The sequence below is a fragment of the Oreochromis aureus genome, linkage group 14 (genome assembly GCF_013358895.1).
Source record: "Oreochromis aureus strain Israel breed Guangdong linkage group 14, ZZ_aureus, whole genome shotgun sequence".
NCBI classification, from domain to species: Eukaryota; Metazoa; Chordata; class Actinopteri; order Cichliformes; family Cichlidae; genus Oreochromis; species Oreochromis aureus.
Genome location: NC_052955.1, coordinates 10,631,926 through 10,655,759, shown reverse-complemented (window position 1 = coordinate 10,655,759; position 23,834 = coordinate 10,631,926). Strand labels below are relative to the sequence as shown.

Here is a 23,834-nt window from a genome sequence, read left to right as displayed (position 1 = left end):
ATCATTGGCCAGATTTAGCCCGAAGACAAGGAGCGTGAAATGTGTTATTATTTGTTTGTTAGTAGCCGGTAGCTCTCTGAATCACAGGTGCTGAATCACAGCAAACAAGGGGACGATTCTTATTATCATTAATTCGCCACCAAAACCCCATCAAAGATAATACACACAACACCACCTTTAACTCGCCGTGTTTACGCAGGGTGTACACGTGGTCGCATCAGCTGGATTCGTTCTGCCCCTCCCCTTCCCGAGCGCTTGTTGGGCTTGTTCAGCACCGGATTACATCGCTGCTGACTTCCCCCATCTGTGTGCTTTTGTAAAGACTATTTTCGGCAAATAAAACGTGTTTGGGGACAGAGCAGTTCAAATGGTTCTCGGATGGAGGGCAAATTGCTTCAGCAAGATGAAACAATGGCGAATCCAGACTTTATTCCGCTGGCTGCTGTGTGTCGGTATTTTGCCGAGTAAGTTTACTTTCGTTTTATTTTCTGTTTACCTCGTATAATCTAAAATGATGTCGGTATATCTATCAATTTTCCTTTCCTATTTAGATTGGTTTAATATTATATGAAAGGGAATTATATTAAAACTGTCCTAGCAGAGAAGAAAGCTTTAGATAACATTTTTCTATAAAGTGTGGTTGGACGTGTGATCCCAGTCATCTGTTTTTCATTGTATCTATTATATTTTATAGAACATCCTTTTCACCTCATATTTCCTCTTCCCCTCAAGCTGTTTCCCGGAATCCGCAAACTTGTTGCCAGCTGTTTGGGGATTTTGCTGTCATCATAATCCTGTAGACCTTCTTTGCATCCAGCTCAGAGGCTTTATTGAAACAGGACTCGAGGTTAACATCTGGTTAGTCCAAATCCATTGTTGACACTGGGAATAAATTTAGTGCTACAACCTACGTTTCCTGTTGAAAACTCTTCCTGCTCGTTTCCTGGTTGATCAGTGATTATTTTAATTAGATTTCATTTTAATGCGTGAATAATGGCTTCATGTGTTTGACGAATAATTCCCAACACTTTCCCCTTCAGGTTTAGGCTCATTTTGATTTGTTGTTTGTTCACTGGATTAAGCATTAACTCAACACGTTGCACTCCATACAAAGAGCTTTAGCAGAGAAAGTCACTGTTGGCACATGTTGGCAGATGTGTTTGGTCTATTTCTAGAGCCTTATAGACGGGAAATATAGATTGCAATTGCCCTTTGTTCCCTACCACCATCTGTTGTACCATCCATATTTTGTCTCACATGCCCCACATGTTTCTCCCTTTTCTTGCAACCCTCTAAATCCACAGCACTGCCTTTGCTGTGCATGTCACTGGCTGAAAATCTAATGATTCGTGATCACACCAGCATGCCTTTAATAGCAAACACATATTTTTCTCGATTAAAATGGAAATACATGAATACTGAAATGCATCACGTTTTGTGTTAACATAACTTTAAACTGTTTTGTTCCTTGCCCTAGCTTGTTGGTGTGCTCATGGAAGATATGCTCAGAAACTCCTAAAGGATTTGTTCACAAACTACACTAGCGCACTGAGGCCTGTAGAGGACACAAACACCATCCTGAATGTAACTCTACAGGTTACACTCTCCCAGATAATTGACATGGTAAACTCTCACAGTGCACATAATTGTATGAGTGAAATTGATCCATGCAGATACACATATATCTGTAATGCTGTTTTGTATTTTATTTTGTTTTATTTTTTTATTTTTACTGTTTCAACTGTAATATTCCCCTTTTATGATCACCTTTCTCAATATTTTACAGGATGAGCGAAACCAAATTCTAACTGCATATTTATGGATACGGCAAGTGTGGTTTGATGCACACCTTAAATGGAATAAAGATGATTATGATGGCCTTGATACCATCCGCATACCGGGTAGTTATGTATGGAGACCTGATATAGTTCTCTATAACAGGTAGGTTGGATGGGCATAGAGTTCACAAATTCAATACTGTATCATGACATTTTGCCCAATATGAAATACACAATAGTCCAATAATGCAGCATATACAACAGTCTAGGTAACCTTAAAAACAAAAACATAAATTTAGAATTTTAGACAAGTGATTGAAAGAGCAAGAAAGTATTAGGTAAGTAGGTGTAAAGTAATTCCATATAGTGATGCCTGCCATGGTTTAAAAGTGTCATTGAAACTAAAGGATGCTGAAACATTAAACATAATCATGATATATATTATTGAAAAGCTATAAAAACAGACACGATCCTTAACTAGAGTACTTGTGCCTTTCCAGTTTGAAACTAATCAAAGCTGTTTTTGTAAAAGACCTATCCAAAATTTGCTCCTGGTATGAATTTACAGTGTTGTTGGACATTGTTTTTTCAGCAATGATTTCTTTGTTTTTTAGCGCAGATGATCATTTCACTGGTCCCATGGACACCAATGTGGTGATTCGACATGATGGACAGATAATGTGGGATTCTCCAGCAATCACCAAGAGCTCATGCAAAGTGGATGTGTCTTTCTTCCCCTTTGATGCTCAGCAATGCCGGTTCACCTACGGCTCCTGGACCTACAACGGTAACCAGCTTGACATCCTTAATGCAATGGAGAGTGCTGACCTGGCTGACCTGGTGGAAAACGTCGAGTGGGAGGTGCTTGGTATGCCAGCTAAGAAGAGCATTGTTCTTTATGGTTGCTGTGCTGACCCTTACCCAGATGTGACCTACACACTGAAACTTAAGAGGAAAGCATCCTTCTATGTCTTCAACCTGCTCATACCATGTGTGATGATCTCTTTTCTGGCACCACTTGGTTTCTACCTTCCTGCTGACTCTGGGGAGAAGGTGTCATTGGGTGTCACAGTGATGCTGGCACTCACTGTCTTTCAGTTACTGGTTGCAGAGATCATGCCCCCCTCTGAGAATGTACCACTAATTGGTAAGAATTAAATCCCAGTATGTGTGATGGTAATGCACTACAAATCTGTTCATAGATTTTCTTATCTTATTTCCTTCCTCAGGAAAATATTACATTGCAACAATGACGATGATTACAGCCTCCACTGCTCTGACCATATTTGTCATGAACATACACCACTGTGGCCCTGATGCCAAGCCTGTTCCCAAATGGGCCAAGAAAGTCATTCTGCAGTACATGGCCAGAATGTGCTTTGTTTATGAAGTTGGGGAGAACTGCATGTCACCTCAGCCAGAGAAACAGGAGCCTCCTCCTGTACAGAACACCAACTGCACCATGAATGGTCAGGCGGGACCAGGCAGAGAGGACTGTGTCTTCAGAATGGACAGAGGACAAGAGATAGTGGGATCTATGCCCGCAGAAGAAAAAGAAGACATTGATCAGATGTTGTCTCCTATAGGCTCAATAGGGAAGAACCCTACTAGCAACTACAGCTCTTGGAAGAATGGCATTTTTGCAAGCCTGGACTGTGGTGACTCAGGGGAGGGGAGGAGATGCAGGAAGGGGGGAGTGAGTGATGGAGAGAAAAAAGACAGAGAGGTTTCCTGCAGCAACCAAAGCAATGAAAGACAGCTCTTGCGTAACATAGAGTATATAGCCAACTGCCACAGAGATCAGAGGGCCACACAGAAAAGGACTGGAGAGTGGAAGAAGGTGGCCAAAGTTTTAGACCGCTTCTTCATGTGGATTTTTTTCATTATGGTGTTTTTCATGAGCCTTCTCATCATGGGTAAAACCATATAACTGCAGACCTTGTCAGAAGGTTTGGTGACAGCATGAAATGCTGTTAGCACAAAGATTATCCCAGGTTAGGACAGGAATCATCCAGTATTATCAGATTCTGTAAAAGTTTCTCATATTTCCAGGAATGTTTGAGATTTCACCTCCTATTACAAACCTTTTTGTGAGTAGAATTAAATCTTTGATAAAGTTGTTGTTTATGGACTTTCTCCCCTTGCTGTGTGAAAGTTATTCCACTCACCCAAGAAGTGGAAGGTTCTTTTGTCAAATCTATATATTTTATGATAATGATATTTTTTTCAGTCGTTCACTTTTGAGTTCTTCTTTTAATAAATAAAATACAGATTAATTTATGTATAGGAACTTTTATTTCCCCTTTATTTAAGGTGTTCATAAACTAATATCAACAAGCAACAAATAAATATTATCTGCTGTCATAACAAATATACAGGGTGATTTATTATATATTTGAATTATTTTTTATTTTTTTATGGCTCACCCATTTAAAATGCACTGTGACTTATGCAAAAGGTATTAAAGGTATTAAAGTGATTAGAGGCATGGCTCACTTAATGAGACTGGGTATCTGCACTAATTAGCAGGTTGCATGGTTAATTATAGATCTATGAATGCACCTAATTTTGTCACTTCTGTCTCCAAAAAGCATAAATGGTAATGCCCATAATGTTCAAATAGAACCAGTGGGTGATGTGACAGTAGCTTTTATATAGTAGTCATCATTGTCATGTCACAGAAAGAGGGTCTTTCATTCAAAACAGTCAGTACCTGAGGCCTTTTGTGTGGATCTTTTATATTCTCCCTGTTCCTGGGTGAACAGCTTGCTTCCTCAGTCCAAAGACACACGTTAGGTTAATTGCAGAGATTAAAATCAGCTGAATAACCCTGTGATCGACTGGTGATCTGTCCAGGGTTTATCCCACCCCTCACTAGAATAGGCTCCAGCCCCCCTCCAACCCAAAATCTGACAAAGCAGTTAAGTAAAAGCAGTTACTATAGTTTTGGTGGTGTCCTGAGAAAGTAAGGACTCCAGTGAACCCTGAGAGGGTTTCAGTGCTGTTTTAATGCTGTACATGGATTGTTTGACTAAATTTTTAAATACATTTAAAAATCCATGAAAATATAACAGCTGGTATGGGTATAAAATAATTATACTAGCACAAGATCCTTTGTTGGAAATTGTGTTACCAGTTTCTGTAAAACATATAACATGTTTATGATGCTGCTGCTGGTGTAAGGCTTATGCATTAACTATGAAATCTCATAGTTTGCAGCCATTAGCTTAGCTCTTGGTATAATCCCTCATCTATATGTTTTAGAGAGGGATAACCCTCTTTAATCTCCACCAGAAAGGAAAATAGTCTCAATGCTTAGTCAGCAGTACTCTGTTCTAAACTGGTAGGAAATGCACTACAATGCAATGTCACACAAAGGTAGAGAAGAATTACAGTAAAATGCCATGGAAAAATAATCTGACCTGGATAATCCAGGTGCATGAGGCATGCAGAAAGACAAGGAAAGTATTTTAGGGGGATTACAATGGTACCTTTTTTTAAAAAAAAAAAAAAAAATCAGAAATATATTTTTGGTAAAAAATACTTTCCTTCTATCTGATGGTCCTAATCCTGAAGGTGTGAAAGACAACTCCTTGCACACAATGATGCCAAACAATACAGAACAGTGTTGATAATGGATTAGAATGAAGAACTGAATCAATTAAGTTGATCCAAACAGGGATTCACCAAGGAAATATTTTATCACTGGCATTTCTTTTTATCTTTAGCCACACAGTAATCTTAGTTGGCTTTTATGAGTAAAATTAGTTAAAAACTCTAAAAGCCTTTTGTTATTTAATAGGATGTAAAAAAGAAGCTTCAGAAGCTTCAGTTAGCGTTAGATGGAAAATAATAGTTGCAAGGGTACATGATAAACAACTGAAAATATATTCCCTATTGGTATATGTACAATAAATACATTTTGTATTGTTATACTCTATTAAAGTAAAAAAACATTACTAACTTTTTGAGCATAAGTTTTGGGTTGTAAGTTATTAACAATGACTACACAGAAAACCCCCCACAAGCTTACTGAAAACAAATGCATTACTCAGCTCCAAATACATCCATAGTGATACTGATTATAAGGACTTTTTTATTTATTTTATGCTCTGTCATAGATATTATTTTAATGGCTTTTCAGCAATCAATCAATAGAAGTGTGTAGGCCTGGCCCCACTTTAAAAAAATGGTTGGTAGAAAACATTTAGATTTTAATACATGGGTGGGAGGAAAATTAATGTGTCAGTCATTCTGATGTCTTGTCATTTTATGCTGTTGTCATTGTTTTTGAGCTGTTGAAAGACTTTTCAAAAGCAACTGGAACTTAAGTTAAAAAAAAAAGGTTAATCTAAAATAGGTACCTTTTAGCTGCAACCAATGAAAACTTTTAATAATACATGTACCTAGATTCAAGCCTTATTTTATTTATTTATTTTGTACTAATGTAAGGTGACCTTCCGGGTATTTAAAAATGCCTATAAATAAAATGTATTATTATTAGTATTGTAAATTGAAGATTAAAAATATTAGGATGGAGTCACTTTTCTTTTCAGTATTTCAGTAATTTTATGTCTTAATGATCTCGTTTGCATTCCATAAATTATTGGATTCAAATTAGCAGGGACAACATGAAATAAAACATATGCAATTTTCCTTAAGTCTGGGTAATTTGGGAAACGATGCAATATAATTGTTAAAAATCCTGACCAGAGCATGATCAGATAAAGAACAAGGTGACTTGCACATGTTTGCAGTGCTCTGTTATTCAAGTCTTTGTTTTTCTTAATCCAGCAAATGAGAGCAATTCTAAAATAGGTGGCAGCTATGCTTGCAATTGAACTAGTAAACAGCAGCACAGTGAAAAAGAGTCCATAGATGTTGTTTATGGACACGTCCTCACAAGAAAGCTTGAATAGTGATGCGTTGTCACAATAAGCATTTTGTATAGTGGATCTGCAGCGGGACAGCCTCACAGTAAGACCTATTAATATAGACACAAGCACTACTGACACGCCCCAGGCAGCTGCGGACAGCCCAACCACAGTTCTGGTTGTCATAATGGAACTATATCTTAAGGGGTGGCATATCGCTACATATCTATCAATTGCCATAATGATGAGGATCATATGTGAAGCTGATCCAAATGTGTGACTTTGAAAAGCCTGAACCACACACTGTTTGTAGGTGATAAACCGTTCAGTTGCCAAGATGTGAGCCATCAGCTGAGGCAGCAGGACTGTGTTACCTATGAGATCATTGACAGACAGGTTACAAAACAGAAAGTACATTGGCTGGTGCAAACTCTTCTGAGAGATGATAAGCACAAGGACTCCAATGTTAGAAAAAAGCAGGGTGAAGTAAACAAAGAGCAGTAAGAAAAAGAGAGGATACGTTGACTCTGGAGAAATGTCAAAACCTTGGACCTCCAGAATATCAGTTGAAACTGTTTTGTTTTTTTCCATTCTCTTTACTTAATGGGAAACCTAAAAGAGAAAACATTGACAATGAAACATGATAAGTGTCCCAGTATGTTAAAGATGAATGCACATACTTATTACACTTTCTTTTCTCCCTGGAAAAAACATCAATAAAAATAAAATATGATTAAAAATGCCTCACAATAACAAAAAAAGAAAAACAAACACAAAATTATATTAAATTGCACTTTTAAAAACACATTACCTTTAACTGAAATATTCAGTAATCAAATTCTTCTCTTGCATAAAAACCATTTTTCATTCATTTTCAAATATGGTGTGTAATAACAACAACAGGAACTAAAATTGACACCATAAAACCTTCAACATAAACTAACGATAAAGGTACCAACATTTTAAAGTGAAAATGCAGATTTTTGAAAAAAATACAAAATAAATGCTCAACAAAACCTACAACAATGTGAAGTCACAGTGTTTTCAGCTGCTAGTGTTTTGTACCTTGGCTGTGGAGGAGGGAATCCCATCAGCAGCTACAGCTCAGTGACTTTTATCTTCACGGTGTAACATTTGATTTGAATTTACTGGCTTCTCCATTTCTGCTGCAGTTCTATATTTATCAAGGGCTCCTTATAGATTCCCACATGAATTAATATGGAGCTTGATATTTAATTCTTGTCTAGATGCATGGGTGTTAAGAATAAAAGCTCAAACTTTTCCTGCCATACCCTTCAAAAGAAGAAAAAAGTTAACAAGCACATTTTAAATTATTAACAAGAATGAGGACCTTAAATAACGGTCAGTGTGTATTATCTGTAAAAATTGTACTTTTTTAACTTTTCACTTTATGTTTGTGACCTGCACTCCACCTGCGGTCCTTCCAGACACATGAACAAAGCAATGGGGTTTGGAAACAATGTGGACTTCTTCTATATGGATTTATCATTACCACCAAGTGTAACCAAGTGTTATAAACATATCTGCTGACACAGCTTAACACACTTAATAAAATAACAAATAAATAATACTTTTAAGTTAGGCCTAATATTATATCAAAATTTAAAAAACAAAAATGAACAATAAAGTCAACAAAATTCACAAACAGAAGATCATTTGTATCATTCTGACACTGGCATGAGTTTGTAAGTGATTATGTATAAGCAGATAATGGGGGCTCTGAGAAGGAACTATAAGTCATTTGCAATTGTATAATAAAAAATGCAAGGGTTGGTTTAAGGTGACTGATTGTGAGGTTGTAGAACCACATTGATTTCTCCCAGCTAATCAACAAAGATCAGATTGTGTGACAGATAGTTAAATTATTGTATCTGACCACAGTGTTTCCACATGTCAGTAATGGTCAGTAATCTGTAATGGTCTGGAGCATTTCAAGCTTCAGTGTTCTTTCACAATTAGGGAAAAATGTTTTTGTTCTTTTTTGGCCCCTACCTAATCGCACACTTGTGGCCATAATATCAAAAAACAAACAAACAAAGAAAAAAATGTATGCTCAAAAGTGACTCTAAATGTTGAGACAGGTGTGTTTGTGTTGGAATTCTAAAAATTAGTGAAATTTGTGGCATAGAAATGGCAGCACTGTATTTGATAATATGCAGAGTGATGGTTATAAAGTCTATAAAGTCTGCTGGGAGGAAGGACCTGCTATAAAGTTCCTTTGTGCACCTATGATTTATTTAGTTTTGACTGAATTACATAAAAGAAAAAAAGGACCCTGTGGCAAACTGGAGTCCAGGGTTTACCCTGCCTCTTTCCATGTATTTCCATGATTTTCAATATATTTCAATGAGTGCTCTATAAAGGGATAAGCACATGTTAAAAAACAAACAAACAGGAAATTAGCCTCTAAACTGACATTTTTCAATATTTCACATCTACACTAACATCTGAAAATGAACCAGGGACTTTCACTGGGGCAATTTCAAATTCCCCAAATGTGAATATGTTTATGTTCCAATGAACTGTGTCATCAGATAAGTCAACCACTCAAATAAACAATGAAGCAGAAAAATACCTTAACCTTACATAGAAAGGCCCGAGACAGTAAACTTAACCCATGCCCTTTTATGCGGATCAGTACTAAAAAAAGGGCAAATAATGTAAAAAGTGGGTCAAATGAAATATCAAAGCAGCTCAAGGGTTCATCATGTCCATTTCCCAGGGGAAGATGATTAGTCCTAATGTCCTTACTGCCCTTTTGTGTGAGTTAAAATGGTCCTTGTTCCCCATTGCCTGCTGTGATCACCTCAGAGCTCTGTTTCAATTAGTATTCTTTCATACTTTCTGGAAAGGCCAAACATTGTAATCACTAAACATACTTTTTTGTCTTTCTGCATTTTCTGTAAAACATTTTATTTTAATATTAATAAATTATCATGTCAGAAGGAACTGTTGTTCCTACACTGCAAATTAATGTATTTAAAAAATAATCATTTATTATAATAATTTATATATTTATGAAAAATAATAAACAGTGTTATAGCATCCAAAGTGTTAAAATAATTTACTTCATTTCACAGTCAGTGATTAAAGTTTAAAAAAAATCAAATGTTCACACATTGTTATGTTAAATGCAACTCCACTTAACAACTTGTAAACATCCGAGTCATACACACCTCCCAGGAGTATTATTAAAAACAATCCTCATTAGCAAATAAAACAGTATATCATTCTAGACTAGGTTTAGCATTTGTCCAGGGATTAATTAAAATGTGAGACAGTTAATAACACATCAATTAATCAAACTTCTAAGGGGCTCATTAAAAATATGTTTTGACAAAGTAATCAGGCATTTGGCTGATGTAATTCTGCCCAGTTAAAGTGGTTCCAGTTACATAATAGTTTTATCACAGAGCTGAAATATAATTGTATTATTTCTGTAACTGTACATTATGGTACAAGGTATTCTTATACACAGCATTTATGTTATAAAACACATTAAACAGAAGATCAGTTGAGAGAAATACTTCTAAAGTATTATTTGTAGGACTATACGCCAACATATCTTTACATTGATAATAGACTTTATTGCTCACCATTTGAAATTCAAACAACATATATTAGAATTAATATTTTTTTTAAACCTAAAGCAAAGGTTAAAGAAATCTAACATCAGTAAAAACTGAAAAAAACTTTCTAACCCATCTCACCTTCAACTGAAAGGTACTGCTGTGATAAAAGGCACTGGTTATCATAAAGTCTCATATACATAACAGGAACAAACAGACTGTTTTGTGTCGGAAGAGATTTTTCTTTTTTTACCTAAATCATTTGAGTTTATTCCTTATGTTTCCTACATTTAGCCTGCAATTTACTGGTAGTTATTTTAACAGCAATACCCTTAATATTAGTTTATTTAGCTAAATTAGGGAAAAAAATGTAGTACTTTTTTTGGATACTGAATACAAACCTAACAAAAATATTATTCCGTCTTTGTAAATCCGTTGATAATCCCAGAAGTATACATGTCACGGGGTGACGTATACATGTTCTGGTTATGGTGACTTCAATAAAGCAAGAGAAGCACAACAGTTCTGAGCACTTTAGGCAACATTACATTTGAAAAATGGCGTGCTTGATTTACGTAAATATTGACTTAATTTTAACAATAATGTAAAAAATATTTCAGTAACAATGTTTAGTAATGTGAATTCACAGTTGTCTTTTTTTAACTTCTTAAGTTTAAAATGGAAAACCAGTCCTTTGAATTTAGTTCCGAGTTAACCCTTGATCCATTTGTTATCCCACCTGGAGGAAAGTATCCTATATTTTTTCTTGGCATCTTCATTTATATTTTTGGAATTTCCTGCAACCTGACTTTGTTGGCTTTAATCATATTGAACAGAAACCTTCACAAACCCATGTATTTCATCCTATTTAGTCTTCCACTCAATGATCTCATAGGACTATCTGCAATGTTACCAAAAGTACTGTCAGATATTGTTACAGAGACACACAAAATACACCATCTTCTCTGTGTTTTACAGGCATTCCTGCTCCACATGTATGGTGGTGGCATTTTGTTTATCCTTGCAGCAATGTCCTTTGACCGTTATGTTGCTATTTGCATGCCCCTACGCTATAGCTCTGTCATGACACCAAGAGTTACTAGTTGTATCATTGCACTAGTTTGGGGGCTCGACTTTGTCTTGATTGTATCACTGTTCTCTTTGCAGACAAGACTTCCCAGATGCAAATATGCTGTTCTGAATGTGTTTTGTGATAACCCATCTCTCCTGAAGCTGACATGTGGAAACACAACAGTCAATAATATTATAGGCCTGTTTAACACTGCTGTTATACAAGTTGTAAGCATATCCATTCAGGCGTATTCCTATGTTAAAATTCTCATCACATGTGTGGTTACAAGGAAATCAGAAGCAAAGGCAAAAGCTGTCAACACGTGTGTTGCACAGTTAGTTATACTGGTCATGTTTGAGGTTGTGGGAACATTCACGATTTTATCTCACAGGTTCAAAAATGTCTCAGTTGACATGCAAAAGATAATGGGCATGTTAATATTTATTGTACCTCCACTTCTGAATCCAATCGTATATGGGTTGTATACAAAAGAAATACGAAGCGCTCTCCTGAGAGTCTTAAAAAATAGAGTATCTATCTGAATCTTTGCTTATTGTTAAGCAAATCATAAAATTCTGCAATAACAATTAAAACACTGTGTCATCTGATTAGCACTTTACAGAAAACTGTAAAATAATGACACAGACCTGAACAGACACATAAGCATTCTGGATTATTGTGGAAAAATCTGCAGTTTTTTCATGTATATTCACACAAAGTGTTTTCATGGAAATATTATTGGGGATTTTTAGGGATTTATTTTTTTGTCTGACATTTTTGCTAGTGTAGTTTGACTCAATAACACTCATAGGATGCAACGTGTTGAATATAGAGATAAACATTCATCTCACTTAAAATGAATGATTGTTGACTACATTGTACTGCAGTTTTAAAAATTTGTTGTTGCTTTTATCCTGATCTTTTTCTTTGAGTTTTGTGATGTTTAAGTACGTTGGTCAATATATTGACAATATACTGCACATGCTCAATACGTCAAAGTACATTTTTCTGATCGTCTTTATTTTAAATGATAATATATTAACATTTTAATTTTATACAGTTTTTTTAATTGCAGAAAATATACTCATGTTCTGTAAGAAAAATGGAAAAAACAGATGTGAGATATATGTGATGTGATTTATGTCATGGTTCGTGAGAGTGTCTAGGGATTTTCCAGTGCTTCTGGTGTCTCACCTGTATCTTATCCATGAGCAATCAGCAAGAGGGTTCTTTCTTTTGCCTCCCACTTATCACCAGTTCATCCTACTACCTCTTAGTGATCACTAGGCCTCCCTTATGTTTAGCTTCATCGCAGGTTTCTTCATGTGTAACTTTGTGTCTATGCGCTTTAGCTCCTGGTCGCAGTCTCCCAGATCGACCCTCTGTTGCCATTCTTTTTCTAGCACTGGTCCTGCCTGCTTTCCTCACCTGCAAATTGCTCTCAGCAAGAATCCATAACCTTGCTTACCTGCATGCCCTCCTGCCCATCATGCCTCTACTAGACCCCTCTGGAGAATCTGGGAAAACAGACTTTCCACTGTTTTCAGTGCTCATGCCCTGCTCTGGACACTCCCACAGGTATCGAAGCGTCTAAATCTTGGCCTGCAAAACTCCCTTCAGTCAGTACTCACCTCCAGCTTTTCTCTATCACCTTACCAGTCCAGTAATCTTCCTCTCCTCTGTTTCAGAGTTCTCGTTCCGCTCGCATTCTCCGCCAGTGACTCCTTGTGATGACCTGCTCTCTGCTGGTGTCTCCTCATGTGTATTCATGTTTAGCCAGATTCCACTCTCGCTGTGTAAATAAAGGCTTCTGAAAAGTTAAGTGGGTTTTTGAGTCTGCTTTTGGGTCTGCATCTCGCTTGAACCTCTGGTTCATCACAGTTTATAAAAATATACACATGAAGTTGTTTAGTCACAAAACTAAATAAATAAACGTGCATAGTTTGTATACATGCATAAAATAAATCACAATTAGTAAGTAGCACTTTTACTTTTTAAATTTTATATAATGCAATGTAACTGCCTGTGACCTGCATGAGCACATAGATGCCTTTAACTGTCAAACAGCTTGCCATGAAGCCTCTGTCCTTAGCCTGCTGTGCTGACTCCATCCCCACCACCTTACCCTTATCCAAATCTCTATGCAGAATTTGTAAGGGAGGGATATTACTTTTGGTTGTGTAATTTTTTTGATTTTCATTTATAATCTGCTTGTACTCTGAGTTTTACTGACCAATCCCATTTTAGAATGCTTTGGTCTCATACAAGCAAACAGTCTGTGCAGAAAACAATGGAGGTCATGCCTTTACCTAAATACAATCTGAAAAACTTCATCTCTTTTTAAACATGTCTAACAACTATTTGTAAACAAGGACCATCAGATAAAGCTCATCAAAGTTGGTCAGTAGACAGACTGATTGGTTCCCAGAATGCCTTTATGTTAAACCCTGTTGGAAGTGGTGCGAGAGAAAGAGCACAATCCTTACATAGTTATTTAGTAATCTTTCAGTTTTAAGGATTCAAGTCAACCATAAAACACTTGGAAAGTATCTAAATCCCCATATTAAGAAAAGACCTGACATAGTGTATCAGAATATCTTAGACTGACTTCAACAAGTTATATCACTAAAACATACAGGGTGGGCCATTTATATGGATACACCGTAATAAAATGGAAATGGTTGGTGATATTAAAGTCCTGTTTGTGGCACATTAGTATATGTGAGGGGCAAACTCCTCAAGATGGTGGTGACCATGGTGGCCATTTAGAAGTCGGCCATCTTGGATACAACTTTTGTTTTTTCAATAGGAAGAGGGCCATGTGACACATCAAACTTATTGGTAATGTCACAAGAAAAACAATGGTGTGCTTGGATCCCTCCAAGACTGTTGGAACAACAAAAGTGATGGTTTGGTGTGGTATATGGGGTACAACGATAGTGGGTCCATTCTTTATCAATGGAAACCTCAAGGCCACTGGATATTTGAAATTGCTACATGATGATGTGTTTCCCTCTATGCACTGAAGCTGGCATGTTCCCTGAGTTTTTCCAGCAAGATGGTGCACCGCCACATTATGGGTGCCAGGTCCGAGCATTCCTAGATGAACAGTTTCCTGAAAAGTGGATTGGTCATTATGGGCCAGTTGAATGGCCCCCAAGGTCTCCCGATCTGACCCCCTTAGACTTTTATCTTTGGGGTCATCTGAAGGCAATTGTCTATGGTGTGAGGATACGAGATGTGCAGCACCTAAAACTACGGATACTGGATGCCTGTGCTGGCATTTCTCCTGCGGTGTTGCTATCACTGTGTGAAGAGTGGGAGAAGAGGGTTGCATTGACAATCCAACACAATGGGCAGCACATTGAACAAATTTTACAAGTGGTCACAAACTTGTAAATAACTCATGAAAGAATAAAGTTACGTTGAAACCAAGCACACCATTGTTTTTCTTGTGAGGCCAAGAACCGCGTCAAACCAATAAGTTTGATGTGTCACATGGCCCTCTTCCTATTGAAAAAACAAAAGTTGTATCCAAGATGGCCGACTTCTAAATGGCCACCATGGTCACCACCATCTTGAGGAGTTTGCCCCTCACATATACTAATGTGCCACAAACAGGACTTTAATATCACCAACCATTCCCATGTTATTATGGTGTATCCATATAAATGGCCCACCCTGTAGAATCAGAAGGCATATTAGTCACTATCAAGTATACTGAGGTTGTGCACTGTACTGGTATTTTGCAGAGGTCTAAGCCTTTGCAGTATTAAAAAGTAGATATGGATAAAGCCTAGGAAGTGATATGGATTGAGAAGCACAGTTCATAAATCAGGGGTGTCCAACTCCAGGCCTCAAGGGCAGGTGTCCTGCAGGTTTTAGATCTCACCCTGGGTCAACACACCTGAATCAAATGATTAGTTCATTACCAGCCCTTGGAGAACTTCAAGACATGTTGAGGAAGTAGTTTAGTCATTTAAATCAGCTGTGTTGGATCAAGGACACATCTAAAATCTGCAGGACACCCGCCCTTGAGGCCTGGAGTTGGACACCCCTGTCATAAATGAAAGTAAAGAAAAGTCAGGGGCCCAGGCAATAGAAATTACAGAGATGAGGAGGGATAGCGAATCAAGGAAGTTGCTGATGTCAATAAATCCTCTCCATGTCTAGGGGCTGGTTTAGAAGACAACACAGAAATTCTTTGTGATCTTATGGCAGAAAAGGCCCTAATTATTGGAGAAATAGAGGCAGGTAGAGACAGTGCAGGTTGTGCAAAGATAGCCAGCTCATAGTTTCATGGTGTTAGATGAGATACCTTGGGCATGACCAAAATACTGGGACAGGAAAAGAGACATCTGTGCCTAATTTGACTTAGAAGTACTCCCAACATGCACCAGCAAAAGGTGGCTGAGAACAGCAGAGCTAAAATACTGGGACTTCAAATTCCAAGTTGCCAAGATATGCAGCATAAGATGCCGGTCAAAAAAGTCAATCTAAGCTCGTTGAAGCTTGAACGTGGATATATAAGTGTTCACATTTGAAACAATTCTCTACTTTACATATTTGGCAACCCTCCTTTAGTTTTAAAATCAAAGGAGGGTAAAGCATGCCAAAATTATTAGTGAGGTGTACAGCAAAGACATTTTCTGAATAAAAGTAAAATTTTACATATCTACTTCTATTTAAGGACTTACTTCATGCAAAATGCTCCAACAGCTATCCTCATGGGGCATCTTTGGCATATATAAAGAACACATCATCATCATTGGTAATTACAGCAATGTAAGGGTGAAGTTAGGGTGATGCAAGGCTTCAGGAAAATAAAAACACAGGTACAACTAACTTTGTGTTTCATAATCAAATTGAAATTGCTTGTTAATTTATGATAATTTCTTTTAACTGGAGAAATTTGATACAGATTTTGACAAGCAGGAGGAACATATTGTTTTCCATAGGAAAGGAAACAGTTTAAAGATTGTATAATTATGTATACTAATTCATCTACAAGTAGCCTTCTAAAACTGCAAACACTGGGCTTATCTAGCACAGATATCTATCCAGCGTTTGTATTTGGAACACTTACCTATTTAATTATTATGTTTTCCAATTTGTTGGTGTTAACAGTCATTGCTATGAATAAAAAACTACACAAGCCCATGTTTATCCTGCTGTTCAACTTGCCCATTAGTGACATAGTGGGTGCAACGGCTTTTTTTCCTCATCTCATTTTTAGCATTGTGACAGAGAACAGACTTATTTCCCACCATGCATGTATTTTTCAGGCTTTTCTGATTCATGTTTATGGTACAGGAAATTTGCTCATCTTGAGTGTCATGGCATACGACAGATATATTGCTATATGTTTTCCACTGAGGTATACAACCATTATGAATTCACATAATTTAATGAAAATGATTGTTATAACATGGTTCATAAATTTGTCAATGATGTTTACATTGTTTATTCTGCTTGCACGTTTCAAAACATGCAGAACAAACATTGTAGATTTTTACTGTAACAATCAGTCATTAGTAAAATTAATCTGTGCAGACACTAGCGTGAACAACTACTATGGATTAGCAACTATATTCGTGCTTATGGGAGGCCCGTTGTCACTAATTGTGTACACATATGCACAGATCTTGCGTACATGTGTCCTTACTAATCATACAGATGCCCGGCGAAAAGCCATTCAGACATGTGGTACACATTTAATTGTTTTCTTAAGCTTACAAATCAACACTGTCTTTGCATTGATTTCTCACCGCATCGAGAGCTCGTCCCCTGTTCTGAGAAGAGCATTTGGTCTGTCTGTTCTAATTTTTCCCCCTTTCCTTGATCCTATTATATATGGACTGAAAACTAAAGAACTAAAGCAATGCATAGTAATGTTTCTAAAACAAAATGTGGGTTTCACAAAGTAGCCACTTTTCCAATTGAATGTGCTGTTTACATATGTCTTTTTTATTCTACAGAGTAGGTTAACTTCTGTTTCAGTTGATAAACTGATTAAATCTTGATTGCTTTTAATCAAATTATTTAATTATAATCTGATATAATTTAGTCCGTTGAATACTAAGTTTCTTCTGAGAAATCTTTTCTTGATCTCCTCTGTGTTGTAGTTTTTGTTCTCTTTTTTTGTAAGTCAAAGACCACTAATGAATCTAAAGAATAATTTTTATGCAAAATAATGATAATAATAATAAAAAATAATTAAATAATTACAAGACAAGCACATGCAGTTAGTTTATAATAATATAGAATTGTGAACTTCTGCTCATGTTCATTATAATTATTGTAACCTACAGGCCAAGTGACTGTTATGAAACTAATCTAATATTGGTTTCAATGATATTGGAATTTATATTCAATGTATATTGCAAATAAGTAAATGCGTTTAGTAATATGTGAATCATATATTTTGTTCCATTTTTTCTTTTACGAATTATTATGGAATTCGTATGAGTAACATGTTTACTTGTGTATTTATGTTTTCATGTTTTCATTTTTATCATTGTGCTTGTGTCAGAATAAAAATTCCTGAAATTTCATCGTTGACTGTTTCATATGATAATAGAATAGAATAGAATAGAATAGAATTCAACTTTATTGTCATTGTACATGTCACAGGTACAGATAAACCTTTATTACTCTCACACCTGGGAAATCCATCCAGAAAGTGCTTTTTAGCCGTGATATAGATATATTACAATATATATTAACAATAATATAGATGTGTAAGTATATTACAGAAATGGGTCTATTATGGTATGTTATAATGTACACGGTGTAAAGTATGTTATGAATATTCTATATCTATAAGTATGTACAGGCTATGAACAGGATATAAATATGAAATAAAAAACTATACAGAAATCTGAGATATACAGTTATACAGAAATGTGAACTATGCAAGTTATAAACAGTTGTAGGATTAAAATTTGATGGCATTATATGTACAGAATGATATTTACACAGAACTATACAGTAGTGATAAAGTGCTAGTTTGTGTGGGTGTGTATGTTTCTGTTCAGTCCATGTGTTTAACGTGGGTCAGATGTCAGGAGGCAGAGTTCAGGAGTCTGACAGCTGTGGGAAGAAGCTGTTCCGGTACCTGGTGGTCTTTAGTCCGGAGGCTCCTGTAAGCGCCTCCCAGAGGGCAGGAGGGTGAAGAGTCCATGTGATGGGTGACTGGGGTCTCTGATGATTTTCCCAGCCCTTTTCAGACACCGCTTCCTGTAGATGTCCTTTATGGCAGGGAAGTGGTGCTCGGGCGATATTTCAGCTGGGCAGTTTTCACGACCCTCCCTTTGCCCAGGCGCCTTCCTGGTCCGAGGCAGAGCAGTTCCCGTACAGCAGACTGTTATACAGTTGGTCAGGATGCTCTCGATGGTGCAGCGATAGAAGTTCACCAGGATGTCTGAGGACAGGTGGTTCTTCCTCAGAGTCCTCAAGAAGAAGAGGCGCTGGTGAGCCTTCTTGACCAGCTTGGAGCAGTTGGTCATCCACATGAGATCCTCGGAGATGTGGACTCCCAGGAACTTGAAGCTGCTCACTCCAAGTGCTCCACAGCCGTCCCCTTAATGTGGATGGGTGGATGTGGGTCAGCATTCCTCCTGTAGTCCACGATGAGCTCCTTAGTCTTCTCGGTGTTAAGCAGCAGGTTGTTTGTATGTCGCACCACTGGTAAAGGACGATCCCCCTCCTCCCTGTAGGCGGTCTCATCGTTGTCGCTGATGAGGCCAATCACCGTTGGTGTCATCTGCAAACTTAATGATGGTGTTGGAACCATCAGCAGGTCTGCAGTCGTGTGGTGAAGAGGGTGTAGAGGAAAGGGCTCATCACACAGCCTTGTGGTACAAGACAGACAGGTGTTCATTGTGATTGTAGATGAGCAGCGGTTATCCAGTTGGACATGTTGAGGCGGTTGGTCAGGAAGTCCAGTAACCATTTGCAGATGAGGGAACTGATGCCCAGGTCTGTCAGTTTCCTGATGAGTTGTGAGGGTGGGATTGTATTGAACGCTGAACTGAAGTCTATAAACAGCATTCTGGCGTAGGTGTTGTTGTTGTCCAGGTGTGAGAGGACAGAGTGCAGTGCGATGGAGACTGCATCCTCTGTGCTCCTGTTCTGGCGGTATAAGCAAATTGGTGGGGGTCCAGGGTGGGGGAGACAGGATTTGAAGTGTGCTAAGACCAGCTGCTCTAAGCACTTAGTGATGATGGAGGTGAGTGCTACTGGGCAGTAGTCATTGAGGCTAGATGGGTTGGAGTTTTTGGGTATCGGGACGATGGAGGTGGATTTGAAGCAGGACGGTACCACAGCGTGGGCCAAGGACAGATTGAATATGTCTGTGAGCACTCCTGCAAGCTCCCAGAACACACTCTGAGAACACGCCTGGGATGCCATCAGGACCTGCAGCCTTGTGGACATTGATCCTGCTCAGCACCGCTCCTACATCGGTGGGGAGAGAGTCAGAGGTTGGTGGTCTGGCGTCATGTCTGTTATGGTTGTGGTTGTGGGGTTCCCTCGCTCAAAACGAGCATAAAACATTGTTGAGCTCGTTGAGGAAGGAGACATCAGAGGATGCGGGGAGGGTTTGGTGGTCCTGTAGTCTGTAATGGTCTGGAGTCCTTGCCACATGCGTCGGGGTTGGAGTTGGAGAAGTGTTCTTCTACCTTCTTTTGTAATGGTGTTTGGCTTTTTGATGCCCTTCTTTAGATTAGCCCTAGCTGTACTGTAGGCGCAGGTCCTGACCTAAAGGCAGTGTTAATGCGGCCTTCAGGAGGAGACGAACATCCCACTTCATCCAAGGCTTCTGGTTGGGGTACATGGTGATCCGTTTCTGGGTGGTGACACTGTCTGTGGTTTCGGAGATGTAATCCAGTACAGATGAGGCGTACTGGTCCAGGTCTGTGTGGATGAACATATTCCAGTCTGTGTTTTAAATCTGTCCTGGAGCACTGCGTCTGTCCCCTCTGGCCACACTTTAATTGTCCTCACAGCAGGTTTCACACGTTGGATGAGTGGTGAATACCTGGGTGTGAGGAACAGGAGAGATGGTCCGATTGTCCAATGTGGGGAGGGGTGTTGCTTTGTAGGCTCCAGCCTACAAAGCAACACCCGGAGCATCATAACGTGATAAATGGACAAGAAATAAGGAAAAAGAATTGAAGTTTGTTTTAGATAAGATAAGATGAAATAAGATAAACCTTTATTACTCTCACACCTGGGAAATTTGTTATACCTGGGAAATTTGTTATGTTTTTTTTAGCCCCTATGATTTTTATTGACAGTGTAACAAAGGTAAACTTATCAAAATGCCACTGAGGTTGATTTGATTCCAAATTTGAGTCACTGAGAAGCCTGAAAACATTACTTCATTTTAAGCTAACCACAGTATACCTACTGAAGGTACTTCCTATAAATGCAGAGTTGGAGTTTATTTCTTGTCTCCAGAGCACATAATAATAATAATAATAATAATAATAATAATAATAATAATAATAATAATAATAATAATAATGCATTGGATTTATATAACTTTTCAAGGGCAACCCAAAGCGCTTTACAATGACATTATTCATTCACGCTCACATTCACACACTGGTGGAGGCAAGCTACGGTTGTAGCCACATGTCTGTAAACTTTGGTAATTTCTTTATTAAACAGGAATACAGAACAACTGAAGCAGTCAGGGGTAGTTAAATACAAAACTGTAATAAGAAAACAGAGCAATAATTTTGTAAAGACTGATCACAGATGCACTGATGCACAGTGTCATGGCCCCAACAGAAAATATCTCACATTTGATGGCAAAGCCTGTTAACAGAGTTTGGTATTTAGGTCATTACTGAGTTTGTTAATTTGTGTTTCACCCAAAATATAGATTTCTTTTTATACACTTTGTGTTACTCAAGGCAACACAAACACACTGCCTTTTGTGTACCAGCAATATTGTCAAAGGGACCTGGAGCCCAGTATGTGGGAGAGAACCCAAGCGCAAACACAGCGATAAGGTTTACAAGTTTATGTAAACAAAGTTGTTTGACAAGTCGTGGGCACAGAGGACTGGAATGTACTGGCTTAACCTGGGAAACACAGAACATGGGATGAATGTGCATGAAAGCTAGGAGTTTCAGCTTACTGTAACTGCTGCAGGACTGATGATAGCTTCAGTCTCGTATGGTCCAATGTAACATGGAGCGAGCTTATGGGAAAGGTATTTCAGTGGATTGTCTTTAGCAGCAAGCCATACCCTTTGCCCAGGCTGGTACCTGGGAGCAGGTGTCCTTAGGCGGTCTGCACAGCAGAGCTGAATATGAGCTGAGTAGCGCCTTCTCGGTCCAAGTCCAGATGCGTCAACATCGTTGCAGATGGTGTGGAGGGAGAAGGTGAGCCTTGGCTTACGGAAACAGAGGTGGCTTCAAAGCGTGAGAGACCAGTTGCACATGAGGTTAGCATGTTTTGTGTGTACTCTGCCCAGGGAAGATGTGTAGACCAGATTGGTGGTTTTGCGTGGTGACACAGCAGAGAGCTGATTCCAGTTTCTGTTTGAGATGCTCGGTTTGGCCATTGGTTTGTGGATGATAACTGGAACTGAGGCTGACCTTCACTCCAATTGCTGAGTCTAAGGCTTTCCAGACCTGAGAAGTAAACTGTGGACCTCTGTCAGAAATAATTTCCATGGGTATCTAGCTTGAACTTCCTAGAATCTGGATGGTAAGAGACTGATAATTTGAAGTGAGCAAAAACAAAGACTATAGACTGGCTTGACAGACATTAATTTTCTTAGCCGTTCTTAAATAGGTTAAATTTTTATGGTCTGTCCAAATGGTAAAAGGATGTTCAGCCCCCTCTTTCATTTCACTGCTAACAACTCCTGGTTGCCCACATCATAATTTTTCTCTGCAGGAGGTGACAGAAAAAGGCACAAAGTTGCAGCTTACCTATTAGTCCAGAACACTGGGAACAGAGAACAGCCCTGACTCCAGAGTCTGATGCAACTACTTCTATGATAAATGGTTTTGTGGTGTCTGGGTGGATCAAAACAGGTGTTTTAGCTAGACAAAGGCGGTTTTGGCTTCAGTGGACAAGATAGACAGGACTTTGGTGGAGGTGAGGTGTGGTGGGTCCTTGTGTGACGTGGAAGTGAGCCCTTCACTTACAGCTCGGATCTTGGCTGGGTCGATCTTCACCTGTCCTCCTGCCAAAATATAACCCAGAAAGATGACAGAAGAACCGTGGAACAAATTTCTCGGCCTTGACATATAAGCGGATCTCGAGGAATCGTTGCAGGATGGAGTGGACATGGACACAGTGCTCCTGGGGGTTTTTGAAGAAAATCAGGATATCATCAAGATATATGAACACAAAGATGCTCAGAAAATCTCTTAGAATGTCATTTACTAATGCCAGGAAAACCACTGGAGCGTTAATGAGGATGAAGGCATATATTGAATGTGGTTTTCCATTCATCTCCACTCCTGGATACAGACCAGATGATAGGCAATGTGTAAGTCAAGTTTAGTAAAAATAGTGGCTCCATGAAGGGGTTCAAAAGCTGAGTTAATCAAAGATAGTGGGTACTTATGTTTAATTGAATATTGAATAGTTCTTATTATCTTATTTGTTATCAGCCTCCTCAGTACTGCAAATATTTGTCTATGGCTCAGCAATGCTTGTCTTTTGTTGTTTCACATGTCACTGCCTCTGTGTTTGTCAATATGGAGAAAAGAAAAAAAGAAGGAAATATAGACAAAATATAAAAAGTCGCTAGACCAATTATTAATTGAACAATCTGAATATGTAATTCAATCATTTAATTTTAACATCTTTTTTAGTGTATAGTTTTGCACTATGTTATATCTATATATCTAAAGAAAAAAAAACATATATATAACATTCAGCACGCCTCCCTGCGGGCGGTTTTATCCTTCAAGTTCGGGTCCTCTACCAGAGACCTGGGAGCTTGAGGGTCCTGCGCAGTATCATAGCTGTGACTCCGCTCTTCTGGACAGAGATCTCCGATGTCGTTCCTGGGATCTGCTGGAACCACTCGCCTAGTTTGGGAGTCAGTGCACGTAGTGCTCCAATTACCACTGGGACCACTGTTACCGTCACCCTCCACATTTTCTTGAGCTCTTCTCGGAGCCCTTGGTATTTCTCGAGCTTCTCGTGTTCCTTCTTTCTGAAGTTGCTGTCATTGGGAACCACTACATCTATCACTACGGCCGTCTTCTTCTGTTTGTCTACCACCACTATGTCCGGTTGGTTAGCCACCACCATTTTGACTGTCTGTATCTGGAAGTCCCACAGGATCTTAGCAGTCATTCTCCACCACCCTTGGGGCATCTCCCATTTTGACCAGGTTATACCGGCACAGACTTGTACACTATGCCGCCATTGGTTATGGCACAGATGTATGCCTTGCCTGCTAGCATCTTGCACCCTGCTGTTACGTGCTGGATTGTCTCAGGGGCATCTTTACATAGCCTGCACCTGGGGTCTTGCCTGG

General features: G+C 38.5%; 4 protein-coding genes across 5 annotated transcripts; 3 read left to right on the top strand and 1 right to left on the bottom strand.

The window, feature by feature from the left end:
- The first annotated feature begins 269 nt into the window (after nt 1-269).
- On the top strand, nt 270-3,914 carry chrna10a (cholinergic receptor, nicotinic, alpha 10a). 2 transcript variants are annotated; one of them, XM_039622475.1, is made up of 6 exons: nt 270-464; nt 733-858; nt 1,478-1,623; nt 1,787-1,941; nt 2,393-2,925; nt 3,008-3,914. In XM_039622475.1, exons 3-6 carry the CDS (start codon nt 1,621-1,623, stop codon nt 3,706-3,708), a joined length of 1,392 nt encoding a protein of 463 aa, XP_039478409.1. In that variant the 5' UTR covers nt 270-464; nt 733-858; nt 1,478-1,620; the 3' UTR covers nt 3,709-3,914. The 2 variants fall into 2 exon arrangements, with proteins under 2 accessions (XP_039478409.1, XP_039478410.1); XM_039622476.1 differs by lacking the exons at nt 270-464; nt 733-858; nt 1,478-1,623 and having other exon boundaries at nt 1,834-1,941; nt 2,398-2,925.
- A 2,393-nt stretch (nt 3,915-6,307) lies between these two features.
- LOC116335668 (olfactory receptor 52N5-like) lies at nt 6,308-7,243 on the bottom strand. Its single transcript, XM_031759429.2, has 2 exons — nt 6,901-7,243; nt 6,308-6,771 (listed from the first exon to the last, which is right to left on the bottom strand). The coding sequence occupies exons 1-2, from the start codon at nt 7,241-7,243 to the stop codon at nt 6,308-6,310; spliced, it is 807 nt and encodes a 268-aa protein (XP_031615289.1).
- A 3,677-nt stretch (nt 7,244-10,920) lies between these two features.
- On the top strand, nt 10,921-11,856 carry LOC116335667 (olfactory receptor 52B2-like). Its single transcript, XM_031759428.2, has one exon. The coding sequence runs from the start codon at nt 10,921-10,923 to the stop codon at nt 11,854-11,856; it is 936 nt and encodes a 311-aa protein (XP_031615288.2).
- A 4,446-nt stretch (nt 11,857-16,302) lies between these two features.
- Nucleotides 16,303-17,241, top strand: LOC116335659 (putative gustatory receptor clone PTE03). Its single transcript, XM_031759418.2, has one exon. It carries the CDS (start codon nt 16,303-16,305, stop codon nt 17,239-17,241), a length of 939 nt encoding a protein of 312 aa, XP_031615278.2.
- The last annotated feature ends 6,593 nt before the right edge of the window (nt 17,242-23,834 follow it).

Bases quoted from the DNA above. Each gene is read 5' to 3' on its own strand.
- LOC116335668 (XM_031759429.2), bottom strand. From the start codon at position 7,243: ATGGAAAAAAACAAAACAGTTTCAACTGATATTCTGGAGGTCCAAGGT. The intron at 6,772-6,900 runs TCATCATTATGG...TGCTTGTGTCTA, and splicing joins ATCAGCTTCACATATGATCC to TATTAATAGGTCTTACTGTG.
- LOC116335667 (XM_031759428.2), top strand. From the start codon at position 10,921: ATGGAAAACCAGTCCTTTGAATTTAGTTCCGAGTTAACCCTTGATCCA.
- LOC116335659 (XM_031759418.2), top strand. From the start codon at position 16,303: ATGTATACTAATTCATCTACAAGTAGCCTTCTAAAACTGCAAACACTG.
- chrna10a (XM_039622475.1), top strand. The intron at 1,942-2,392 runs GTAGGTTGGATG...TTTGTTTTTTAG, and splicing joins GATATAGTTCTCTATAACAG to CGCAGATGATCATTTCACTG. The intron at 2,926-3,007 runs GTAAGAATTAAA...TTCCTTCCTCAG, and splicing joins TGAGAATGTACCACTAATTG to GAAAATATTACATTGCAACA.